The sequence below is a fragment of the Notamacropus eugenii genome, chromosome 2 (assembly GCF_028372415.1).
Source record: "Notamacropus eugenii isolate mMacEug1 chromosome 2, mMacEug1.pri_v2, whole genome shotgun sequence".
Taxonomy (NCBI): domain Eukaryota; kingdom Metazoa; phylum Chordata; class Mammalia; order Diprotodontia; family Macropodidae; genus Notamacropus; species Notamacropus eugenii.
Window position 1 is genome coordinate 359048571 of NC_092873.1, and position 20409 is coordinate 359068979.

Below are 20409 nucleotides of genomic sequence, written 5' to 3' on the forward strand. Positions count from 1 at the left end.
TATCTTAACGGGTCACTGATTACTTTTTTTCGAAACAAGTTTTCCAAAGGGAAGCAGAGGTGGGGGCTGGTAGGAGAGAGCTGTTTGCCTTCTTCAAACAAACATTGAGAAATTAGAATTTGCGGGGTATTGGGAAAACAAAAACTTTTGACTGGGTAGCAGGTTAGATCAGGTCTTGCTACTTAACTTTTTTAGCGTGTGACTCGAGGCAAGTTATTTCTCCATTTTTCCTGTGTAAAACTAATTCATCAAACAAGCATTTTTGAAGCAACTATCATGTCCAAGTCCTTGGGCAAAAATTAGGAAATTAGATTGGGTGGTAGAGATTAGCAGTGTCCAGCATTAAGGGGGCTCACTGTTTGGCCTGAACCTAGATTAAAATGTAATTTGGAAATGTTTTAATAAATAATAATACAATACAACATAGGTAATGTTAATGTAGTTTTCTAAGTCAATATGCAACCAAAAGGATCCCTATGTGTAATTTAATGGCTCCACTTTTTGAATCTGACATCAGGTACAGATGATTCCTTCCAGCACTAACAGTCCTTGGCTTTAAGTCACTTAAGAATGTCAGCTTTGGTATTGCATCTATTTGAGTCTCAGTTTTCTCATGTGAAAAGTAGAGAAACCAGCCCTGCCTCTCTCACTGGCTCTTGTGGCCAATCATTGAGGTAATGGTGTAAAAAGATATTAAAAGTGCAGAGCCCCTGAAAATGGGAGCAATCATTACCAGGAGAGGAGTGGGGACAAGCACTGACTAGAGCCAATCCATCCAGTTCTCGTTCTCCACCCTCCCACCACTGCCTGCCCAGCTGCTAGAGGAGGGCCCCTCTAATCCCCTACTACAACTTTCTTTCCAGAAAAGCTGTTTGGGCAAGCTTGGGAGGGAAGCTACATGTAACCTTAAGAAGGCATCTATCTGGCTGGCTGCCTCCCTACTCTGTAGAGCAAAGTGGAAGGGAAGGTCAGGACTTTCTCTGGATACGTGCCCTTCCATTCAAGGCAGATGGCTGAATAGGGGAGGACTATTTATATTCGGTAATGGACTTTGACCCTTGCAACCAGAGCCTACGTCTGAGGGGAACTACTGAAGGGTAAGTGGACACTGCCACATAAAGGACAGAAGACAAAGGATGAGATCCCAGGGAAAGGATCACTAAAAGGATATAGGGGGCTGTGACCCTTAGTTAGGGATAAGGTATCAAACCAATGACTGGCAGAGAAAGAGAGGCACAAGGAATGGATTTAAGGAGGAGAAAAGCGGGATAGAGAAAGCAGAGCAGAATTAAGGTTGAGCAGAGGACTAAAAAGCAGAGTGAAAGAAGACAGGGACAGAAGGAAAGCCTCCAGTGGCTGGAGGGCAGAGAAAGCGGCTGCGCTTCTTTGCAGGATCCTGCTGCTCCTATGCCTCTTCCTGGGGCCTGCTCAGGTTGAGATTTGTTCCAATAAAGCAGTCCAGGACCCTGAAATCATATGGAAGGGCCAAGGCTGGTCTTTATCCCTGTGGCCTGGGGTGATGGATTGTGAAGACCTTTGGAGAGGGGCCACTGACTTGGATTGTGTTCCAGTAGGCAACTGCTCAGTAAACATCTATAAAAGACTCAGCAGGCCCTGAGGATAGAAAGACAAGATGGACTCAGCTTACATTCTAGGGGGAGACAGAGACAGAGACATATATAATATGGAATATATGTGTGTGTATACATACACATGTATATATGAATACATATATAGATATACATATACCTTCTCTCCCAAATGTATCCTCTTTTGCGTACCTCCTCAGAGGGCCACTACTACTGACAGGGTTATAGGGTACCTTGTGGGGCCAGGATTTTAACACTAGAGTTCCCAAACCTCCACCGGTTTTTCTCCTATTGACAGAAAGCCAGTAGACATAATTAGCTCAAAGCAAAGACATTCACTAAGATGGCTTGGCAAGAACAGAAGTTACAAAACAAGCCCTGCAAATCCTGAGACACACTCTCCTACAAACACACACAACAGCTGTAGGAAGAATGGGCTTAAGAGTATGATGGTGGTAAGGCACACACCTGAGGCAAAACTGAGAACTGTGATACTGAAGGTATCATCATGTAGGTATTATTATGGAAGACTGGGGAACCTTACCCCTTGAGCGTAGCAGCATCTGTTGGGGAGGCAATTGCTTCAATGGGCTTGTGGGTCTGCTCCTCTCTGCAGAGGAGCTTGGGAGTCTGTACCTAGCTCTTTGTTGGCAAAGTTCTCACTCCTTCAAGTTGCTTTCTCCCTCCCTTCACTTTATATTTCTCTGGAGAGCGTCTCTGCTCCCCAGGACACCTTGAATTCTTTCAAAGTGATTCTCCAACTGATATGGATACAAATAGTACACTAAGGATCTGTAAGGGTCACTTAAAAAATACTTTATTTGTTTTCAGTTTTCTACAATCACTTCCATATATCTTGGATTTTTTCCCCCTCCCTCCTCTACCTTCCCCTCTCCCTCCCCTCTCCCTCCCTGAGACAGCATGCAATCTTATATAGGTTCTACACATACATTTTTATTAAATATATTTTCACTTTAGTCATGTTGCATAGAAGAATTAAAATGAATGACAGAAACCATGAAAACAAAACAAAACATAATACAACAGAAAATGGTCTGCTTCATTCTGCGATCCAATTCCATAGTTCTTTCTCTGGATGTGAAAGGCATTTTGCTTCGAGTCCACTGGGAATTTTTTTAGGTCCTTGCATTGTTGTCTACCAGAAAAATTCTTCACACACTGTGGTTGTTATGCGTACAAAATTCTCCTGGTTCTGCTCCTTTCACTCAGCCTCTCTGAAGTCTGCCTGTTCATCATTTCTTATAGCACAATAGTATTCCATTACATTCATATACTACAACTTGTCCACCCATTCCCCAACTGATGGGCATCCCCTTGCTTTCCGGTTTTTGGCCACCACCAAGGGAGCTGCTATAAATATCTTTGGACACGTGGGACCCTTTCCCATTTTTCTGATCTCTTTAGGATGTCCTAGAAGCGATATTGCTGGGTCAAAGGGTATGCACAATTTTGTATCCCTTTGGGCACAGTTCCAAATGCTCTCCAGAATGGTTGGATCAGCTCATAGCTCCACCAACAATGCATCGGTGTTCCAGCTCTCCACATCTTCTCCAGCGTTCATCATCTCCCTGCTCTGTCACCTTTGCCAACCTGACGGGTGTGATGTGGTACCTCAAAGCATCTCTCTAATAGTGACTTACAGCATTTTTTCACATGACTATAGACAGCTCTACACCTAGGTTTCTGTGGCTCCCTTCTCCTCGCAGGGATTCTTTTGCCTGGGGTGTAAAAAACCGGGTCCGATCAGCGGCCAAGCTGCCCTCTTCGACGGACAGAACGCCTGACTCCACCCGCCTCCGCCCCCTGGGGGCGGGGCTTTCACTGCCCACGTGATCGCCCCGCCCGCTCCCACATCTCGCGATCTCCAGCCCGGAGAGCTAGGATTTCTCCGAGCCCAGAACCGCGAGCTATCTGATCCGGGATAGGAGCACTTCCGGGTGGGCCCTGGGGAGCGGTGGCAGCTGCAGCGGCGTCGGGAGAGGGAGTGGCCCGAGTCTGGGGGCTCCGTGAGTACCGGGGAATTGAACCCGGGCCGGCGCCACTGACAAACCCGACCCGTCACTGCCAGCAGGTGGCCCCGCCCCTTGGAGACAAGCCCCGCCCCTTGGAGACAGCGCACCTTTCCCATGTTTTTCTCTCCTAGGGGAAACAAGGGGAGATGAGGGTCCCAACTCCTGGGTTTCCTGCGTCGCGGTTCGGCCCCAGAGCCAGTCCCTTCTGGTCCATCTCTGCGAAGTTGTTTCTCCCTCTGAGACCTTCCCTTACAAAATTAAATAAATCTGATCGCGCATGCGCGAATGCCACCCTGGGGTCAGGATTCTAGGTCGCTGGTCCAAGAAGCGTGCGCACGCGCAGGGAATCTTAGTGAGGTTGGGCAGGTCTAGCCAGGTCTGTCGTAGAACCCTGCGCGGGGGCGGCAGCACTTCCTCAGGGCCATTGGCTGATTGTCAGTGCGGTGCACCCCCACCCCTGAGCCTCTCACATGTGTCCTCCCACAGGTAACATCGAGGGAATCGTCAGTGACTTGAGCTGTAGTGGCGACTTGTGGTCAGCATGTCTGCCTTCCGATCTGGCCTCTTGGTGCTGACATCTCCGTTGGCAGCCCTGACCCCACGCCTGGCTCCCATTCTGACCTCTGCAGCCCGCCTGGTGGAGCAGACCCTGTACGTCCACCTGCAGCCCGGCCTCAGCCTGGCTGGGCCTGCCCAGCCCCACTCCAGCCACGTGCAGGCCACTGTGGAGATCATCAATCTCATCACGGGCCTCTATGCTGGTGCTGATACCTATAGGCACCTGGACATCCGAATCCTGCTGACCAACATCCGGACCAAGAACCCAACCCCGCCACCTTCACTTGGCTCTGTGCAGAACCTCGCCCATCCCCCTGAAGTGGTATTGACAGACTTCCAGACCCTTGATGGGGGCCAGTACAACCCAGTTAAGCAACAGCTAGAGCGATATGCCACCAGCTGTTACAGCTGCTGCCCTCAGCTGGTCTCTGTGTTGCTCTACCCAGAGTATGATCCAGGGGATACTTCCACAGATTCATCAGTGGTACCCTGTGCCTCTAGTCTTTGGTCAGCCTCCCCTATGCCTCCATCTCCCAAACACCCCCTACAAGGCTACAACCATGTGGTAGTAGGGGGAACATTTGACCATCTGCACAATGCCCACAAGTTACTGCTTACGGTTGCCTGCCTCCTAGCCCAAAAGAGGCTCCTGGTTGGAGTAGCAGACAAAGACTTATTGGAAAGTGAGTAGATGAGTCTGGGGGTTGACTTGGGCTGGGGAGTTCGGGAGAGCAGGGGAAGATAGATTCTAAAGTTCTCTTGCTCCCTTTGGAATTGAAATATGGGTGGTATGGTCCAAGGTCATGTTAAGCTGAGCTTCAAAGGCCATGTCTCTGTCTTTTAAACTCCTCCAGGTCTCCTCTATCATGATCTCCCCCTTCCTAGTTGGCAGGTACCCTGGTCATATAGCCTCCTGCATTAGTAATCATCATTCCTTCCTCCACAGCCTGCTTGAATGCTCCTTTTCTCAGTCAGCCCCAACAAAAACAGACATCTAGGTACCCTCCCTCCCAACCCCAATCACCCTCTTTCCATTTTTAGTTCTCTCCAGTACTCCCATCCTCATCAGTGTACCTTCTTTTACCTCCCTTCTTGCTCCATTGTCTCTCCCTTCTTCCTTTAGATAAAGTGCTCCGGGAGTTACTCCAACCATATACAGATAGGGTGAAACATCTGAGTGAGTTCCTGGTGGACATGAAGCCATCCTTGGTCTTTGACATAGTCCCCCTCCTAGATCCCTACGGTCCAGCTGGCACTGATCCTTCCTTGGAGTGCTTGGTGGTTAGCGAGGAGACTTACCGTGGGGGGTTGGCTGTCAACTGCCGACGCCTTGAGAATGTAACTCCCATGGGGAAATGGGCAGAAGGGTGGCTGGGGATAGGAGGGTGGGTATACATGTGCTGGAATGGGCTCTTCAAAGAACTAGGGGAGGAGTGATTCTTTCAAAAGATACTGGGAGTGAAACAGAAAAGCTTGCAGCTCATGCCAATTCCTGGGTTGTCTATGGTTGGGTCCTTAATTTCACCCTCTGAGTGGTTTGTATGACTTAAAAATGAGTACTGGGGGTTCAAGGCCAGGCTCTGTTAATAGTCTATCACCCCATATTGCCTTTACTTCTTGCCACAGGGTATGGAAGAGCTGGCTTTGCATCAGATTTTGTTACTGAAGAACTCAGACCACAGTGAGAGTGAGGAAGACAAAGTTAGCTCCTCCAGTTTCCGTCAGCGATTGCTGGGAACCCTCCTTCGACCCCTCAGTGTAAATACCTTATACTTCCAGGGGTTAAAAGTGCTGGCTCTCCCTGCAATGGGAGTACTGACTCTTAGGGGGAAAATACCCTTCTATTACTCTGATAAGGGGAGCCTACATGTACATACAGGGGCCCAAGTGATTATCTTCATCTGTTTTCTAATCACCTAGATAATCCCTCCTTCCTTGGTTTTTCTACTTTTTCTCCTTTTGGCAGAAGAGACCAGACCTCCCGTCTAATGTCTATGTAGTGGGGCTGACAGGGCCGAGTGGCTCAGGCAAGAGTTCAGTGGCCCTGTTACTTCAAGAGCTGGGGGCAAAGGTCATTGATAGTGACCAGCTGGGACATCGGGCCTATGCACCTGATGGCCCTGCCTACCAGACTGTGATAGAGGCCTTTGGAACTGGTATGTCTTATAAGGAAGGGTGAGGTGGTTGAAGGGGCTGAAAGTACAGAAACACCACACTTCTCTCACTGAAGTTCTTATTTTTGGCATCCTAGATATTCTTCATGAAGATGGCACCATCAACAGAAAGATTCTAAGTAGTCGAGTGTTTGGGAACAAGGTGAGTACACTAATCTCTAAAGAGGTATGTATGTGACTCACATGTACTCCCCTATTTCCCATGGACCATGTATTCTTGGCTAACCCTGGAGTTTTCTGTCTTTTATGGGTGAGGAAAGTCTTTTAGTCATTTTCTTGTAGCTCCCCACCACTTTCTTGCAGTTTGTTGCTGCAAATCTAATAGCAAATGGTTTTGTCACAGGGGTAGGACTAGTGAATAACTTCTTCCCTGGTCCTCTCTTTGCTACTAGAAAGAGCTGAAGAAACTCACAGACATTGTGTGGCCAGTCATTGCCAAGATCAGCCAAGAGGAGATCAACAAAGCTCCAGCTGAGGGTGAGTGTAAAGGACAAGAGCTTCAACAGACTGGTAGGAAAGTTCTTCCCTTGTCCCCTCCCCCTACCCGCACCTCCATTCCAGGGTCAGAGTATCCTGCCCAACTGCCAGGCAAGCATATCCCAGGGAATCTCTGATACAGCCACTCTGATAAGTGGCTGGGAGGAGAGATCAGTAGAATGACTGGGGTCCACCTGCAGGGAAGACCATATGCGTGATTGATGCGGCCTTGCTGCTGGAAGCCGGCTGGAACAACATGGTCCATGAGGTGTGGACAGTCATTGTTCCAGAGAAAGAGGTAACTGGACCCCTCCTATCTCCCCAATCTCAGCCCCCACTCTGGGCTCCTGAATGGTTCCTGTGTCATGTTAGACTTCAGAAGTCTCCTGAATGACAGTTTTTGTGTCTTCCAGGCGTTAAGGCGCATCATGGAGAGAGATGGTCTGAGCGAAGCTGCTGCAAAGAGTCGCCTACAGAACCAAATGAGTAATCAGCAGTATGTGGACCAGAGCCATGTGGTGTTGAGTACGCTCTGGGAGCCACATATTACCCGAAGACAGGTAAGAGGACTGAATGGGAATCTGAGGGGAGGAATGAGGGGTCCCACTGAGCTCCCTGTGACTAAAGGCTTCCTTCCCACAATTTTCCTCCGAAGGTGGAAAAGGCCTGGACTCTTCTGCAGGAACGAATCAAGAGCCAGTAATTCACTCGTGGAGTCTGCTCAGTCCGATCCTTGATTGATTAATGATTGATGATTGATTAATGTGGTGGGAGAGCCGCACGGGGCGGGGCCTGACCTCGGGGGAGGGCTCCTGGGGTATTTCCCAGGGGCTGGGCCCAGGACGAGGCTGTGCTGAGCTTCGCTCGCTGCGGCGCGGTGGGCGGATTGGCGGCCGGGTTGGAGGCACGGGCCGCCCACAGAACCCCGGTACCCACGGCCGGGCTGGAGGAAGGGCACTGCCGACACCCCTGCCTGCCCTGCTCGGTGCGTCTGGGGTTCCACGGCTGGCTGGGACCAGGGGTGAAGATGCGGAACTAATTAAAGCTGAATTTTCCTGTAAGGCGCTGGCTTACTGTGCTCCTTGCTCCCTGGGAACGTGGCTGGGTGAGCCACACTTAGAGGTCCCAGCCAAACTTGTGGCCGGGGTCAAGGGGCTAGAAGGCTGCGGGCCCCGCCGCACCCGGCCGCCGGAACCGGGCCGGACTAAACCTGTGAGGCATTGTGGGAATTGTAGTCACTGCACTGCCGGGAGGGAACGCTGCCTCGTTTACGTTGTATAAAGCAAGCGCATAAGCAAATGACCACGTTAGAAATTCCCCCCTCCCCCCCATTTTTTTTTTAATGAAAGTGACCACTGGATCCTCAGAAAATCTTGACTTAGGGGAGTGAGTGCCGTAAGAAGGGACGGAGAACACCGTTATTGCTTAATACTTGAATTCCAATTCTGGCCTAACACCCTTTTTAAAAGCCTTAGTCCCCTTCACCCTTCTCCTTGCGCAGGCGCGGCGCGCCTCCCACCTCCGCTTTGGGATTGGTGAGCTCCGGGCCATGTGGGCTCGGGCCCCTCCCATGGGGGGGGGGTGCCCTGCTCACGGCGTTTCCGGTTCGTTCGGTCTGACAATGACGGAGCGGGGCGCCTCTCCGGAGGACCCCTGGGTCAAGGCAAGCCCCGTGGGCGCGCACGCCGACAAGGGGAGGGTGGGTCGGGCACGTGCACGCAGGGGGAGTGGGAGAGCGGGGGTTTCCCCCACTTCCCCCCAGTTCTCCCTGCCTCGCCCTCAGGGGCTCGGGGCTGGGGGCTGCGGAGACAGCCCCGGCCCCCCGCGTGCCCAAGTGGGGAGCCAAGAGAGCGGACTGTGTGTGAGTGTCTGCGGCGCGGGGCACGGGGGGCAGGGGCGGGGGCTGCGCCTGCAGCCGGCTCCGGGCAGGCCGGAACCCGAGCGTCCCCTCTACCCCGCAGGTGGAGTATGCATACGGTGACAACCTGGACCCCGGTGAGTGGCCCAAGTCAGGGTGACGCGGCCGCCGCTCCCCCACCCCGGGGTGTCGGGACGGGGGCAAGGTAGTAATGGTGTCCCTCTTTTGCGCAGTGTAAGCAGGAGCCATAAGGGTTTGGAAGGCAGCGAGTGACCAGCCCAGAGCTGTTTGGTGGGAGGGAAGGAATTGTCCGGGGGCTCTGGAGGCCAACCTTGCAGTCCAGCTAGTGCCCAAGGGTCCGAGGACGTCATTTTTACTACGTTGCTCTCTCTCCCAGGGCTCTTTGTAGAAAGTAACCGGAAGGGGAGTGTAGTGTCCAGAGCCAATAGTATTGGCTCCACCAGTGCTTCCTCAGTCCCCAATACAGGTAAGCAGCCACCCCCTTATCCTCACTTCCACAATCATCTTAGGCCCTCCACAATCATCTTAGGCCCTTTCCATACAAGAACTCCATTGTTTCCAGAGACCTGGGGTTTCAAGACAACGTCCAGAACTCATTTTCCCACCAACATAAAAAGCATGAGGGTCCCCAAGCCTAATTTGGGTCTTTAAGATTAGGATTTCCTCACCCCTGAACTCCAGATTTCTCCCCAGGCTAAGGTTTGTCCAGCTTTTTTGTACTACTCAAACCACAGACACTTTGCCACTTTCTGACCCAACAGATGATGAGGACAGTGATTACCAACAAGAGCCCTACAAGGAGTCATATAAGGACAGGCGGCGCCGAGCCCACACACAAGCAGAACAGAAGAGGAGAGATGCCATCAAGGTGAGGGGGAACCCTGAACCCTTTGACCTCATTCAGGTCAGCTATGGCCTTCTCCAGTCCACAGTTGAGGTGTCTGGCGTGTAACCTAACAAATGGCAGTGGTGTGCTCTGCCCTTCATATAGAGCTCCTCAGCCTTGACTGCCACCCTTCACAAAGAGGTCAGTTGATTCCAGGTCATGGAACCTAGTCTGTTGCTGGGTTATGTCTCTTGTGACAGTCTCCCTTTACTGTCTTCTCTGTGGATGCTGATTAGTTGTCACGGTAGAAAAGATTCCTGATGGAAGGCATTAGTCTAACTTAGGTACTAGTATGATCCTTTTCTTCTCCCTCCAGAGAGGCTACGATGACCTTCAAGCCATTGTCCCCACCTGTCAGCAACAGGATTTCTCCATTGGCTCCCAGAAGCTCAGCAAAGCCATTGTTCTACAGAAGAGTATGGGACTGAGGGGGTGGGGAGTGGTGGGTGGGGAGCAGGTACCAGGGGATAAAAGCTAGGAAGAGGGCAAGACAGGAGAGGGTCATGCCACTCTTCATCCTTGACCTGTCTTTTCTTTCCAGCCATTGATTATATCCAGTTCTTGCATAAAGAAAAGAAGAAACAGGAGGAGGAAGTTACTACATTACGAAAGGATGTCATGGCCCTGAAAATTATGAAAGTGTAAGTAAGTGGAAAAAGGAGGACTGGGGAGAGCAGTAGAGTGCCCTTAGGGACAGGTGTTTTGGCCATCATTTTGATGTATAAGGAAATGAGTCATTCAAGGCAACTAAATAGTGCCCTGGGCCTGGAGTCAGGAAGATACAAGTTCAGATTTAGCCTCAGACATATTAGCCTTGTGATCTCAGTCAAGTCACTTTACCTCTGCCTCAGTTTCCTTAACTGTAAAATGGAAATAATGTCTTATCTCCTCTTTGTTGTGAGGATCAATTGAGATGTTTGTTTAAGGCACTTAGCTATAGCACAGTATGCTTAATAAGTGCTTGTTTCCATCCTTCTTTAATGAATTCAGTTAACTTCAGAATCAGGTTAGATCATACTCCTTCCAGGCAGAGACTGTGATCTGAAAGACACAACGAAACCCTGGAAATGATGTCAGTGGTTATTTAGTCCAGCTCATATTACCAAGGGGAAAGTAGGTTCAAAGAAGGGAATGGATGACAGTCCCACCACTGACACAGCCCTAGAGGCAGAGCTGAGGCAAGGACAATCTCTTCTGACATTCTCTACACTTTATCTTGCTGCCTCGTTAAATGTCTTGCACATACATAATCAGGTGTTTAATAGTAGTTTGAGTAAGTATAGAGGAAGAATAAGGGCAGGGAGAATCCTAAATACTTTTTCACCTGGGCCTAGGGTAGTCAGTTAAAATTGGATGCACCTAGACAATCCTAGACGCTTTTGCAATGTCATTATTTTCTCATGGCCAGCTGGTATTAATGCATTCCTGACTCTGGTTTTAAAGACTGGCAGGGCCTTCTGAAGGACTGTGAAGGGGAGAGTAGGGGCAGGATGATATTGACACATACCGTTATGTCTTTTCTTGGTTTCAGGAACTATGAGCAGATTGTGAAGGCGCACCAGGACAACCCTCATGAAGGGGAGGACCAGGTCTCTGACCAGGTCAAGTTCAATGTGTTCCAGGGCATTATGGACTCTCTGTTCCAGTCCTTTAATGCCTCCATTTCTGTGGCCAGCTTCCAGGAGCTGTCAGCCTGTGTTTTCAGCTGGATTGAAGAGCATTGTAAGCCCCAGGTGAGCTGGCTGAGAACATGGTAGGGTGGGGTGGGAGCGATTTGGTTGATAGCAATACCCACTCAGCTGAAGCCCCTTCAGGCAGGGTGGTCTGTCACACATTGTACAAGGTTGGTGGTGGCTTTTTCTTTCGATAGATCTGTACAGGAAATTCCTTTAGCAGTGTAGATGGGGAGTAGGTAGGTGGCAAAGTAGAGCACTACTCTAGAGTCAGGAGGACCCGAGTTCAAACCTGATTTCAACATTTACTTACTAGCTGTGTAACCCTGACCAAGTCACTTAACTGACTGCCTCTACATATCACAAGTGGTACTTAAATCCTGATTTTTGTCCACCTCTGGTTCCCTTTGCCTCCTTTCTTTTATGTTTTCATTCCCCCCACTCCCCAAGTTTTTGGTTGCAGTTTAAAATCAATCTATAGATATCAAGCACCTGCCTGCCAAGCACTGTAGTAGTCCCCCTTTGTATCCCGTCCCCCTTTGTATCCCATCCCCCTTTCCTGAGAAAGGCTACTTTTGGGTGGTATTTGAGATGACTTGGCCTTGACTTATCTCTCTTTTTTTCCTACCCCTAGACCCTCCAGGAAATTGTTACCGGGGTGCTACATCAACTGAAAAACCAGCTCTACTGACTGCTTGCCTTTCCATTCAGCTCTACTGGAAGTGTCGAACTGGGAGGCTTGCTGAGTTCTGGTTCTGACATCTCAAACAGAACATTTAATTTGTTTGCTGGGTTTTGGACAGCTTCTGACTAATTTATTTTATCAACATTCAGCAAACCCATGTCAATCCTGTGGGAGTTCCAGGGGGCCATTGGATTTGTCCCCAGAAATCACTTCTGGCAGGAATCTAGAGGAGGCAGAGAAAGTATTTATGCAATGCTGGAATGCCACAGGCACTTATCCCCAGTGCTGCTGCCATGTCTGTCCATGGCACGGACAAAATTTTTAGCATGTTATATAGGGATTTCATCCCTAGGGAGTCTGCCAGTGACCAGAAACCTTATGACAGATTTCTTTACTTTTATTTCAATGTAATCTTTTTAAGCTTACAGTTTTATTAATTTTTTAAGTCAGGCAAGCCTCAGGCTCACTTGCCTTTCTTTTCACCTGAAGAGTTCATTAGGGATACATTCTCCTGTCCACTTCCTACTCACCATCACAACTTCTATCAGAAATGAGCCAGGGGAGAGTGCAGAAACTTCTGTCTCAGATATACAGAAGCCTACCCCTTCTCCTTTTTTTTCAGACTTACAAGGAAGACTTTACCATCCAATGGAAATTATTTTTATATCACATTGTAATAGCAATAAATTTTACTAAATGCTTAAGCCTAAACTCATTCTGAATTTATGGAGTCAAATCCGTGACTAAACTGATGTGAGTAATGTATTTATAACCACCTGCCTCCTTGGTACTAATTAGTCATCTTGTTCTAGTTTAGACTCCTCCTCTAGCCAAAAGGTAGCTGAAAGTGCCAAAACAACACCAATACAACCAGGCCAGGAATTTCCTTCTGACTCTTCTTGGAGAGAGGTTCCTCAGGGGTCTGGAAGGGCAATGTTATAATCTTCATCTGTCTCAATTCCAACTTCTTCCTGCAGGGCAAAGACAAAAGCCAACTGAGACCTCCCTCCACATTAGGGACCTGACCTGGAAACAAAGGAGAGGGAGTTTGGGAGACAACACTTACAAAAAACTGCTTCTTACTCTTGGGGTAACCCTCAAGAATGGCATCAAATAGTTCAGTTGCCTGACAAGAAAAACAGAGGGTAGGGCTTAAGATGTTTGGGGCTCTTTTCCAGCTCCTCCCTGCCCCATCTCCAAAGAGCCTTGCCCAGGTTTGAGCACTAGCAGATGTGCCGACACTTACCATCCTCTTCCGCTTCCTCCACTCTCTGTGATACTTCTGCTTCTCCTGATACACCTGGGCATGAACCCAAAAGATTTTTCTAACTCCTTAGGAATCACCCATTCAGCTTTGGTTGAGCCAAGCCTCTGATAATCCCTCCAAGGAATGATTTCCCCTCCTCTATCCCCTTTACCTTTTCTTTTTCTTCTGGAGTCACATGGTTGGTAGCTGCCTTGATTTTATTCAGTCTCTCTGTATATTTGGCACATTCTTTTTTTAACTCCTCAATCTCTTTACAAATATCTGGTGTAGTCAGGGAGCTAGTCAGTTCTTTCAGCTCTGAAAAAAGCCAGACCAACTTTAGTAATTATTCCTGAGGGACTTACATTCCCCATTAACGTGGTGGCTCAGAATAAAGGAAACAGAAAGGGAGATTTGGGAGTCATGCACATGACGGTGAGGTTACCAAAAAAGATGTAGAAAGGACCATAAGACCATATTTTTCCACAATTCTAAAACCCTATCTCATATTTCTTAAATTGGTGCAATTCAAGTTAGTTCTAAATGTCTGTGTACAGTATGAAATAATTCCTAAAGAACCTATTATTTGGAGGGAGGGAGAGAATTTTTATGCAGATAATTAAACCAAGGTAATTCAAAGAAGAGAACTACTAGGGATTATTATAGACAGCATCTGGGCAGCTTTGAAGGAAAATCAATATTTGGAAAAAAATTAAAAAAATATATTATTTATTAGAAGAAAATGCATTCCAAGCAAGCAGGAGAACAAATGTCAAGTCTGGAGAACATCTAGGAGTCCTGATTATATAAAAGGGAGCATAATGAACTAGTGCTAGACAGATAGGTTAAAGCCAGATTGTGGAGAGCCTTTAATGCAAGGCTACAGAATGTGATTTTTGTCACAGAAAGTGGAAGTTTTTTGAACAAGGGACTGGCTTTTCCATCCTTAGACTATTTTGGCAGCTGTATGGAGGATGGATTAGAGAGAAAACAAGAGTCCCATTAGGAGACTACAGTACAGGTGGGAGGGGATAAGGAAGTGTCCCTGTGAGTAGAAAGAGATGCAAGGGTAGAATCAACTTGGCAAGTGAGAACATGAGAGGTAAAGAAAAAGGAATTAAGGATGACTGAAGTTACAGACTTGTGTGACTGGAAAGATGACAGTGGCCTTAATAAAAATAGGGAGGTTTAGAGGAACAGATACCAAGAGAAAGATGTTATGTTCCCATTTTGGACATGCTGAGTTTGAGATGCAGATTTAGGCTGCATATATAGACCTGGGAGTCATCTACATATAGTACACAATTAGTTCCATGAAAGCTGATGATAAAGATCACTGACAGAGTTAAGAAGAGGGTGCCAGAGAGACCTGTGAAGGACACATATGCTTACGGAACAAGGAAATGAATAACAAATGGGGAATGGAGACTACAAAAAACAAGATAATACAGGAGAGGAATTTGGAGAAAGTAGCGTCACGAAAGCCAGGGGAAGACTATTTGGGAAGAAGGGATTGTCAACAGTATGAAAAGCTGTGGAGAAAATAAAAGAGAGGAGGATTTTAAAAAAAGCCACTAGATTTAGTAGTCAAAAGATTACTGGAAACCTTGGAAAGAACAGTTTCAGGAGACTGGGACAGGTGAAAGTCTGATTATAAGGAGCTAAAATGGGAACTGGCATTAAGGATTGGAGGCAGCCAACAGACACTCCATTCTATGAATTTGGCAGTAAAGAGTTGGAAAGATAAAGGAAAACAATTTAGGGGTGACTGGCTGTCAAATGATAGTTTTAAGAATGAGTTAAGATCTGGGAAATTCACAGGCAGCAGGGAAGCAGCTAGTACAATGAACAGGAGAGATCAGAAAGAATTGATCACCCAAGGAAGGTGCTAGAGAAGGGGACCAATTAGTCAACTATCGATAATTAAGCTCTGTGTGGCAAGCAATGTGCTAAGCACTAGGGATGCAAGGAAAAAGCAAGAACAGTTACTGCTTTCAAAGAGTTTATACTGTAACGGGCAAGATAACATACACCAATCAGTGGATGCAAGAATGTAGCCTCAGAAGCAAGGCAGTTACAGACGGCCCACACAGAGGTCTCCTGCAGGAAGGCTGAATTAAGTCAAGTTTAGCAGGAAAAGTCGCCTCTTCTTCCTCAGAGACTAAAGGTAAAGGAGCACAAGAGAGGGCTTCAGTTTTTCTCTGCAAAGTATCGGGGATAAGGTTATCTCATGTTCTCACTTGCTAAGTTGATTCTACCTCCATAACAACCCCTGCATCTCTTTCTAGTCACAAGGACACTTCCTTATCACCTCCCACCTATATTATAGTCTCCTAAAGGGATTCCTGTCTTCTCTCTAATCCATCCTCCATACGCTACCAAAATAATCTAAGGAAGGGGGTAAGAGGGACTTATTGCAGTGAGAAAGCTGCAGCCTCGAGACCATATGTGCAACCTTTTGCCTGAGTACAAGTTTTACAGAACAAATTCTTATTAAGGGGATTTGTTCTGTGAAGTTTGGACTCAGTCAAAAGGCTGCACGTGAGAACCTAGAAGTCCACATGTGGCCTTGAGGTTGCAGGTTCCCTATCCCTGGGACTGAGAAAAAGGTTTAGATGAACCCTTGAGGAGAATGAGGTAAATTCAATCAGGGAAGAATAAAAGGATTGCTGTGTAGCAGGGAGGACCCAGTTGAGATTAGAAATACGAATCTTTAGTGGTCACATTTAGTCTGAGCAAGAGTTAAGGGTCAGTAGGCAATGCATGAACAGTGAGTGGTAAAACAAAGAGATAAAGTATTAAAAGAGGCTTGTTCGTGGCAATAAGAATCTGGCCAGCATGAAGAAAATGGATGAAGGAAGTTGCTGACTGATGGCATCATAGGGAGAGGAAGGTATATAAATGTCAACAGGGAACAAGGAAAAGGACAACTCCTACAGGGTTGATATATTAAAAGGCACTTGAGAAAGAACCAGCACTGCAAAGGGTGGACAAGGATCCGTGTCTTTGGAGAAAGAGAAGTTTCTGTGGGGGCCAGAGATGTGTTGTTGTGTCTTTGTTTTTGAAGTGGACCATGACATCATGATGATGACATGACTTGTAGTTAACTTTGATTTGAGGGAGGGCTGTGCAAGGTCACCAACTTCACTTTCTTCTCCTAAGTCATCTGGGTCCAGCAGTCTGATATTCATCAGGATGACTAGAGATGGCCCAGGTCTTATGACAATCTCAGTCTGAGCGAGATACACCCATTCAATGAATAGGCTTCTTTAAATTACTCAAGGAATGGCCCCTTTAATTAAAAAAAAAAAATCAAACTGGGAGGGGAAACCCTCAGGGTTCCTGGGTAAAAGAGAAACATTTATTATTTAGTAATTATATTCACTCTGTTCTAGGTAGGTGACGTGTCCAATCTATAAGCTCCAGAGTGAACTGGGTTTAAGGCTTGACCTTTGAGCAAGAAATGTGGCCAGTAAACCCAAAGAAAAAAGGCAGCTTTTTGGCCATAGTTTATCTTCTCCTGGGCAGAACACCAGAGGAGAAGAGAGGAGAGGGAGAGGAGATGCTACTCACTCACAGGTTGTGTTTGTCCTTCGTTACTGAAGAGGACCATAACATCAAGATGATGACATGACTTGCAGTTGACTTTGAGTGAGGGAGGGTTGAAGCAGAGCTGGGAAAGGGTATGGATGAAGATGTGTAGGATGAAAGGGATTGCATTAACAATAAAGCAGGAAGATATGAACTGTGGATAGCTGGAAGTGTGGATAAGCATATAAAAAGACAAGAGTTTTGGATAAGGTAGATGAAAGTTTGGAAAAAGTAGCAGAGAGAAAGAATGTTGACCTCAGCAGATAGCAACTCTGAATCAAAGCAGTGCAGGGGTAAGAGTTTTCCTGTCACAGAATGGGGAAAGAACCAGTTGATTAAGAATAATTGACGGTTTCTCTCTGTTGCATTTGTGTTACCTTTGGGTCCAAAAAAAAAGTGTGTGTTGTATGTACATATGTTTGAACTTAATATTGTAAGCAACAAACCCAGAATTGAACAATTTCCCAGCTGCTAGGTAAGCTCTGAGTTAGCTCTTTCTCTTCAGCCACTCAGCCACTTACCAGCTTCCATGTGACGGCAGCTCTGCTGAACACTTTGGACTTTGGCAGTGAGTGACAGAATTTCATCGTCAAGGTCTTTGAGATCTGTGTCACTCACAGTATCAAATTCATCCTGCCAGAGACAAAGAAACAAGAAAGGTACCAACCCTGAGCAGTGCTCAAGGCAAAGAACTTACACTATGTAAGTGTAAGGATGTGTATAAATCCAGTAATTCTGCCTTATCCCCCAAATCCTAATCCTATCCTCTAGAGCAATGGTATCAAACTCAAAAAGAAACAAGGGTAATGGCACATAATGATCCCTGCAAGCCCCATATTGTCTTAGAATATCACATGTTAAGTTCTATTGTATTTTTACTTATTTTGTTAAATATTCCCAATTACATTTTAATCTGATTCAGGCAGCATTCCTGTGTTTGTCATCTCTGCTCTAAATGAGAGGACCCTTGGAAACATTGGTGGAATTAAAGCATAAGGAGAATAGTGAGTTACAAAGGTCAGCTCATTTAATTCAGCAAGTATTTTATGAGCATCCAATAAGCTTATAGCACTAAATGGATAATACATACAACACACTTGATAAATATTTGTTGAATAAATATTTTGCAAAGATGCTAATGTATATTGTTTATTCTCAGGGAGCTTAATTTTATTGGGAGGAAAAAGTAAAAATAATTAAATGCTGCTGTTTATGAGTTTAAGTTCTAAAACAAACAGTAATATTAGCTAACATTTTTATGGCATCTACTCTGTTGCAGGTGCTTTAGAAATACTATTTATTTAATTCTCACAACAACCCTGGGAGGTGCTATCATTATCCCCATTTTACTGATGAGGAAGCTGAGGTAAGCAGAAGTTAAATAACTTCCCCAGGATCACAGAGCCAGCAAATTCTGAAGCTAAATTTGAATTCAGGTACTCTTGTCTATAGTACCAATTGTCCATCCACCGTGCAGAGCCAGAACATTGTACGTAGTGACGGTGGTATTGTAAGGAATGCCACGCAGCTATGACAAATGCTATGGGAAATCTGTAATGACAAAAATCACTGTAGGCTAAAGTTGGGAAAGCAAACCGTGGAAAGGATGATACTGGGCTAGGCCTTAAAGAACAGTAAGGAAAGGGAGAGAACAGTAAAGCAAAGGGAGGTGCAGGAACAATATGAGCAAACTGATAGAAGTTTTCTTTGAAAACAATGACGCAAACCTGACTGGAACGAAAGATTTTTAATTAGGAACAGTAAAACAAAACAAAAAAACCCACAGCAGGTCAGGTAGAGCAGAACAATATTATGTAGGGTCTTGGAGAGAGACAGAAGATGGGTCACTGAATTCTGAGAATCGCTCCTGAGGTCCAATTTAATGTCACATTTCAGAAGATTTATCTTGGTGGCAGGATGCAGAACAGAATGGAAGAACAACGGCAGGGAAACCCGCTAAGATGTTATTGCATGAGGTTGTGAGAGGACCCCAGCTGGCATAGAAACGAACAGATCTGAAGTTCAGAATCGTCAGAACAAGAGGAGTTTTGAGATTTTTTTCCCCCAAAGCCTCTGTAGGCGGAGTACAGCCTTTCAACAACGTCTCATAAAGGAAGCTGTGGAGCACACAACCAGACAAACAACAAAATGATAATATCATACAAATAACAGTCTACAATAGAAGCCTGACAGCATTTCCACGGAAGGGCTCCTCCGGGGCCAGCAGGCTCAGGGGGCGGGTGATCCGGGTCATCGGACCCTGGACGCAGACCCCAGGGCAGCTGCTCTCACCTGGTCCGCAAAATAGATCTTCTGCTTGCCGTACACCTTCTCCCTGATTCTGCCCTGCTGCGCCAGCTGCTCCAGGGCCTTCACCACAGCCTGGCGGAGACAAACGGGGGGTTGGGAGGACCCGGCCGCGGTGGGCTCGGGGAGGGGGCGGAGCACCGGGAGACCCGTCTGGCGTGGGGAGGGGCGGGGGCCTGGGGAGGGGCGCCCTGGACAACGGTCTCCTCATCGCAGGGCCGCTTGGCGCGGACGCGCCGGGTCCCGGCCGCCCTTCGGGGGTCTGAAAGCCTCAGAAGCCGAGGTGCCCTCGGCCGCTCACCGCCTTGCCGAGTCCGTGATCCCGCTGCAGGTTCCCGAACACGTCCTGGGCGCTGTAGGGTCGGTTCTGCTCCCGCAGGTAACTGAGGACAAGCCCGGGGGCTGTGGGGAATGGACAGTAGTCACTTCGAAGCTTGGGTCAGCCGGTGTCCGACGGTCCCTGGGCCCCCGACCCCACCCTCACCTGCCGCCGGCTCCCCACGGCCTTTACTCATGCCGCTCCCGCCACCAGTCAAACAGCCGGAAGCCCACGCCAGGCGGCGACGCCCTCCTTCCGGGAACGGGCAGGGTGAGACCCAGCGCGGTGATTGACCCACGTGACTCTAAGGCCGGCCCAGACGTCGGCTTTGGGCGCGGAGCCCTTCCCGGCCACCGTAGAGCGCGCCGTACGGTTTTTCACTTTCCCCAGGTGGTGGGCTATCCTCTGGTTAGGTGTAGCACACAACTCCGCTTTGGGGGGCGCCGCCGCTCAGCGTATTAATTGGGGACAGGGCTACGCGAATACGCACACGTGAGGCTCCCAACCGTCCCCCAAGCCCTGGCATCGGCCGCGCAGCCTTCCGAGGTCGGCGCGCGACTCTTCCTGCGTCTGCCCCCAGGGGGCGCTCGGCCCTGGGCCTACGGGGACGGGGTGAACTGAGGAGGCCAGTTTCCGGTTGGCCCAGATCGAGGCTTGCCACCTGACAGGTGCTTTCCATTTCCGCCCACACAAGTCTGTCGGGCAGAGCCCGAAATAAGCAGTTCTAGTTTCTGACATCGGTTGTGGGCCGGGGAACAGCTGTCCGTCCGAGCCAAGGCCAGCGAGAGGCGGGCGCCGCGGAACTTCGCTCAGAGGCCCGAGCCTTCCGGTGGCTGAGGGGGGTAGAAACGCGGGGCTGGTGATGGATGTTTTATCCGGAACCGCAAAGGGGGGAAAGGAAGGCGGGAGGGGGCACCGAGGGGACCCTGCCCCTGCTAACGCTGCCCGCGTCACTCATTCTTCTGGTCTCCAGGGCAGGGTGCTTCACGGGG

The 20409-nt window shown here is 48.1% G+C and overlaps 3 protein-coding genes across 6 annotated transcripts; 2 read left to right on the plus strand and 1 right to left on the minus strand.

Moving 5' to 3' along the window:
* The first annotated feature begins 3460 nt into the window (after window positions 1-3460).
* Window positions 3461-7892, plus strand: COASY (Coenzyme A synthase). Of its 2 annotated transcripts, none has more exons than XM_072646533.1 (10): window positions 3461-3616; window positions 4109-4863; window positions 5304-5518; window positions 5807-5938; window positions 6147-6336; window positions 6432-6496; window positions 6747-6831; window positions 7032-7129; window positions 7245-7391; window positions 7487-7892. In XM_072646533.1, exons 2-10 carry the CDS (start codon window positions 4164-4166, stop codon window positions 7532-7534), a joined length of 1680 nt encoding a protein of 559 aa, XP_072502634.1. In that variant the 5' UTR covers window positions 3461-3616; window positions 4109-4163; the 3' UTR covers window positions 7535-7892. The 2 variants fall into 2 exon arrangements, with proteins under 2 accessions (XP_072502634.1, XP_072502633.1); XM_072646532.1 differs by having other exon boundaries at window positions 3480-3616; window positions 6411-6496.
* A 488-nt stretch (window positions 7893-8380) lies between these two features.
* On the plus strand, window positions 8381-12658 carry MLX (MAX dimerization protein MLX). 2 transcript variants are annotated; one of them, XM_072646538.1, is made up of 8 exons: window positions 8381-8494; window positions 8793-8826; window positions 9087-9176; window positions 9472-9578; window positions 9913-10012; window positions 10138-10237; window positions 11128-11329; window positions 11904-12658. In XM_072646538.1, the coding sequence occupies exons 1-8, from the start codon at window positions 8381-8383 to the stop codon at window positions 11958-11960; spliced, it is 804 nt and encodes a 267-aa protein (XP_072502639.1). In that variant the 3' UTR covers window positions 11961-12658. The 2 variants fall into 2 exon arrangements, with proteins under 2 accessions (XP_072502639.1, XP_072502638.1); XM_072646537.1 differs by having other exon boundaries at window positions 8409-8692.
* PSMC3IP (PSMC3 interacting protein) lies at window positions 12334-19985 on the minus strand. Of its 2 annotated transcripts, XM_072646545.1 has the most exons (8): window positions 19583-19985; window positions 19400-19500; window positions 19084-19173; window positions 17313-17424; window positions 13373-13518; window positions 13201-13254; window positions 13021-13080; window positions 12334-12925 (listed from the first exon to the last, which is right to left on the minus strand). In XM_072646545.1, the coding sequence occupies exons 1-8, from the start codon at window positions 19611-19613 to the stop codon at window positions 12869-12871; spliced, it is 651 nt and encodes a 216-aa protein (XP_072502646.1). In that variant the 5' UTR covers window positions 19614-19985; the 3' UTR covers window positions 12334-12868. The 2 variants fall into 2 exon arrangements, with proteins under 2 accessions (XP_072502646.1, XP_072502647.1); XM_072646546.1 differs by lacking the exon at window positions 13201-13254.
* Between the last annotated feature and the right edge of the window lie 424 nt (window positions 19986-20409).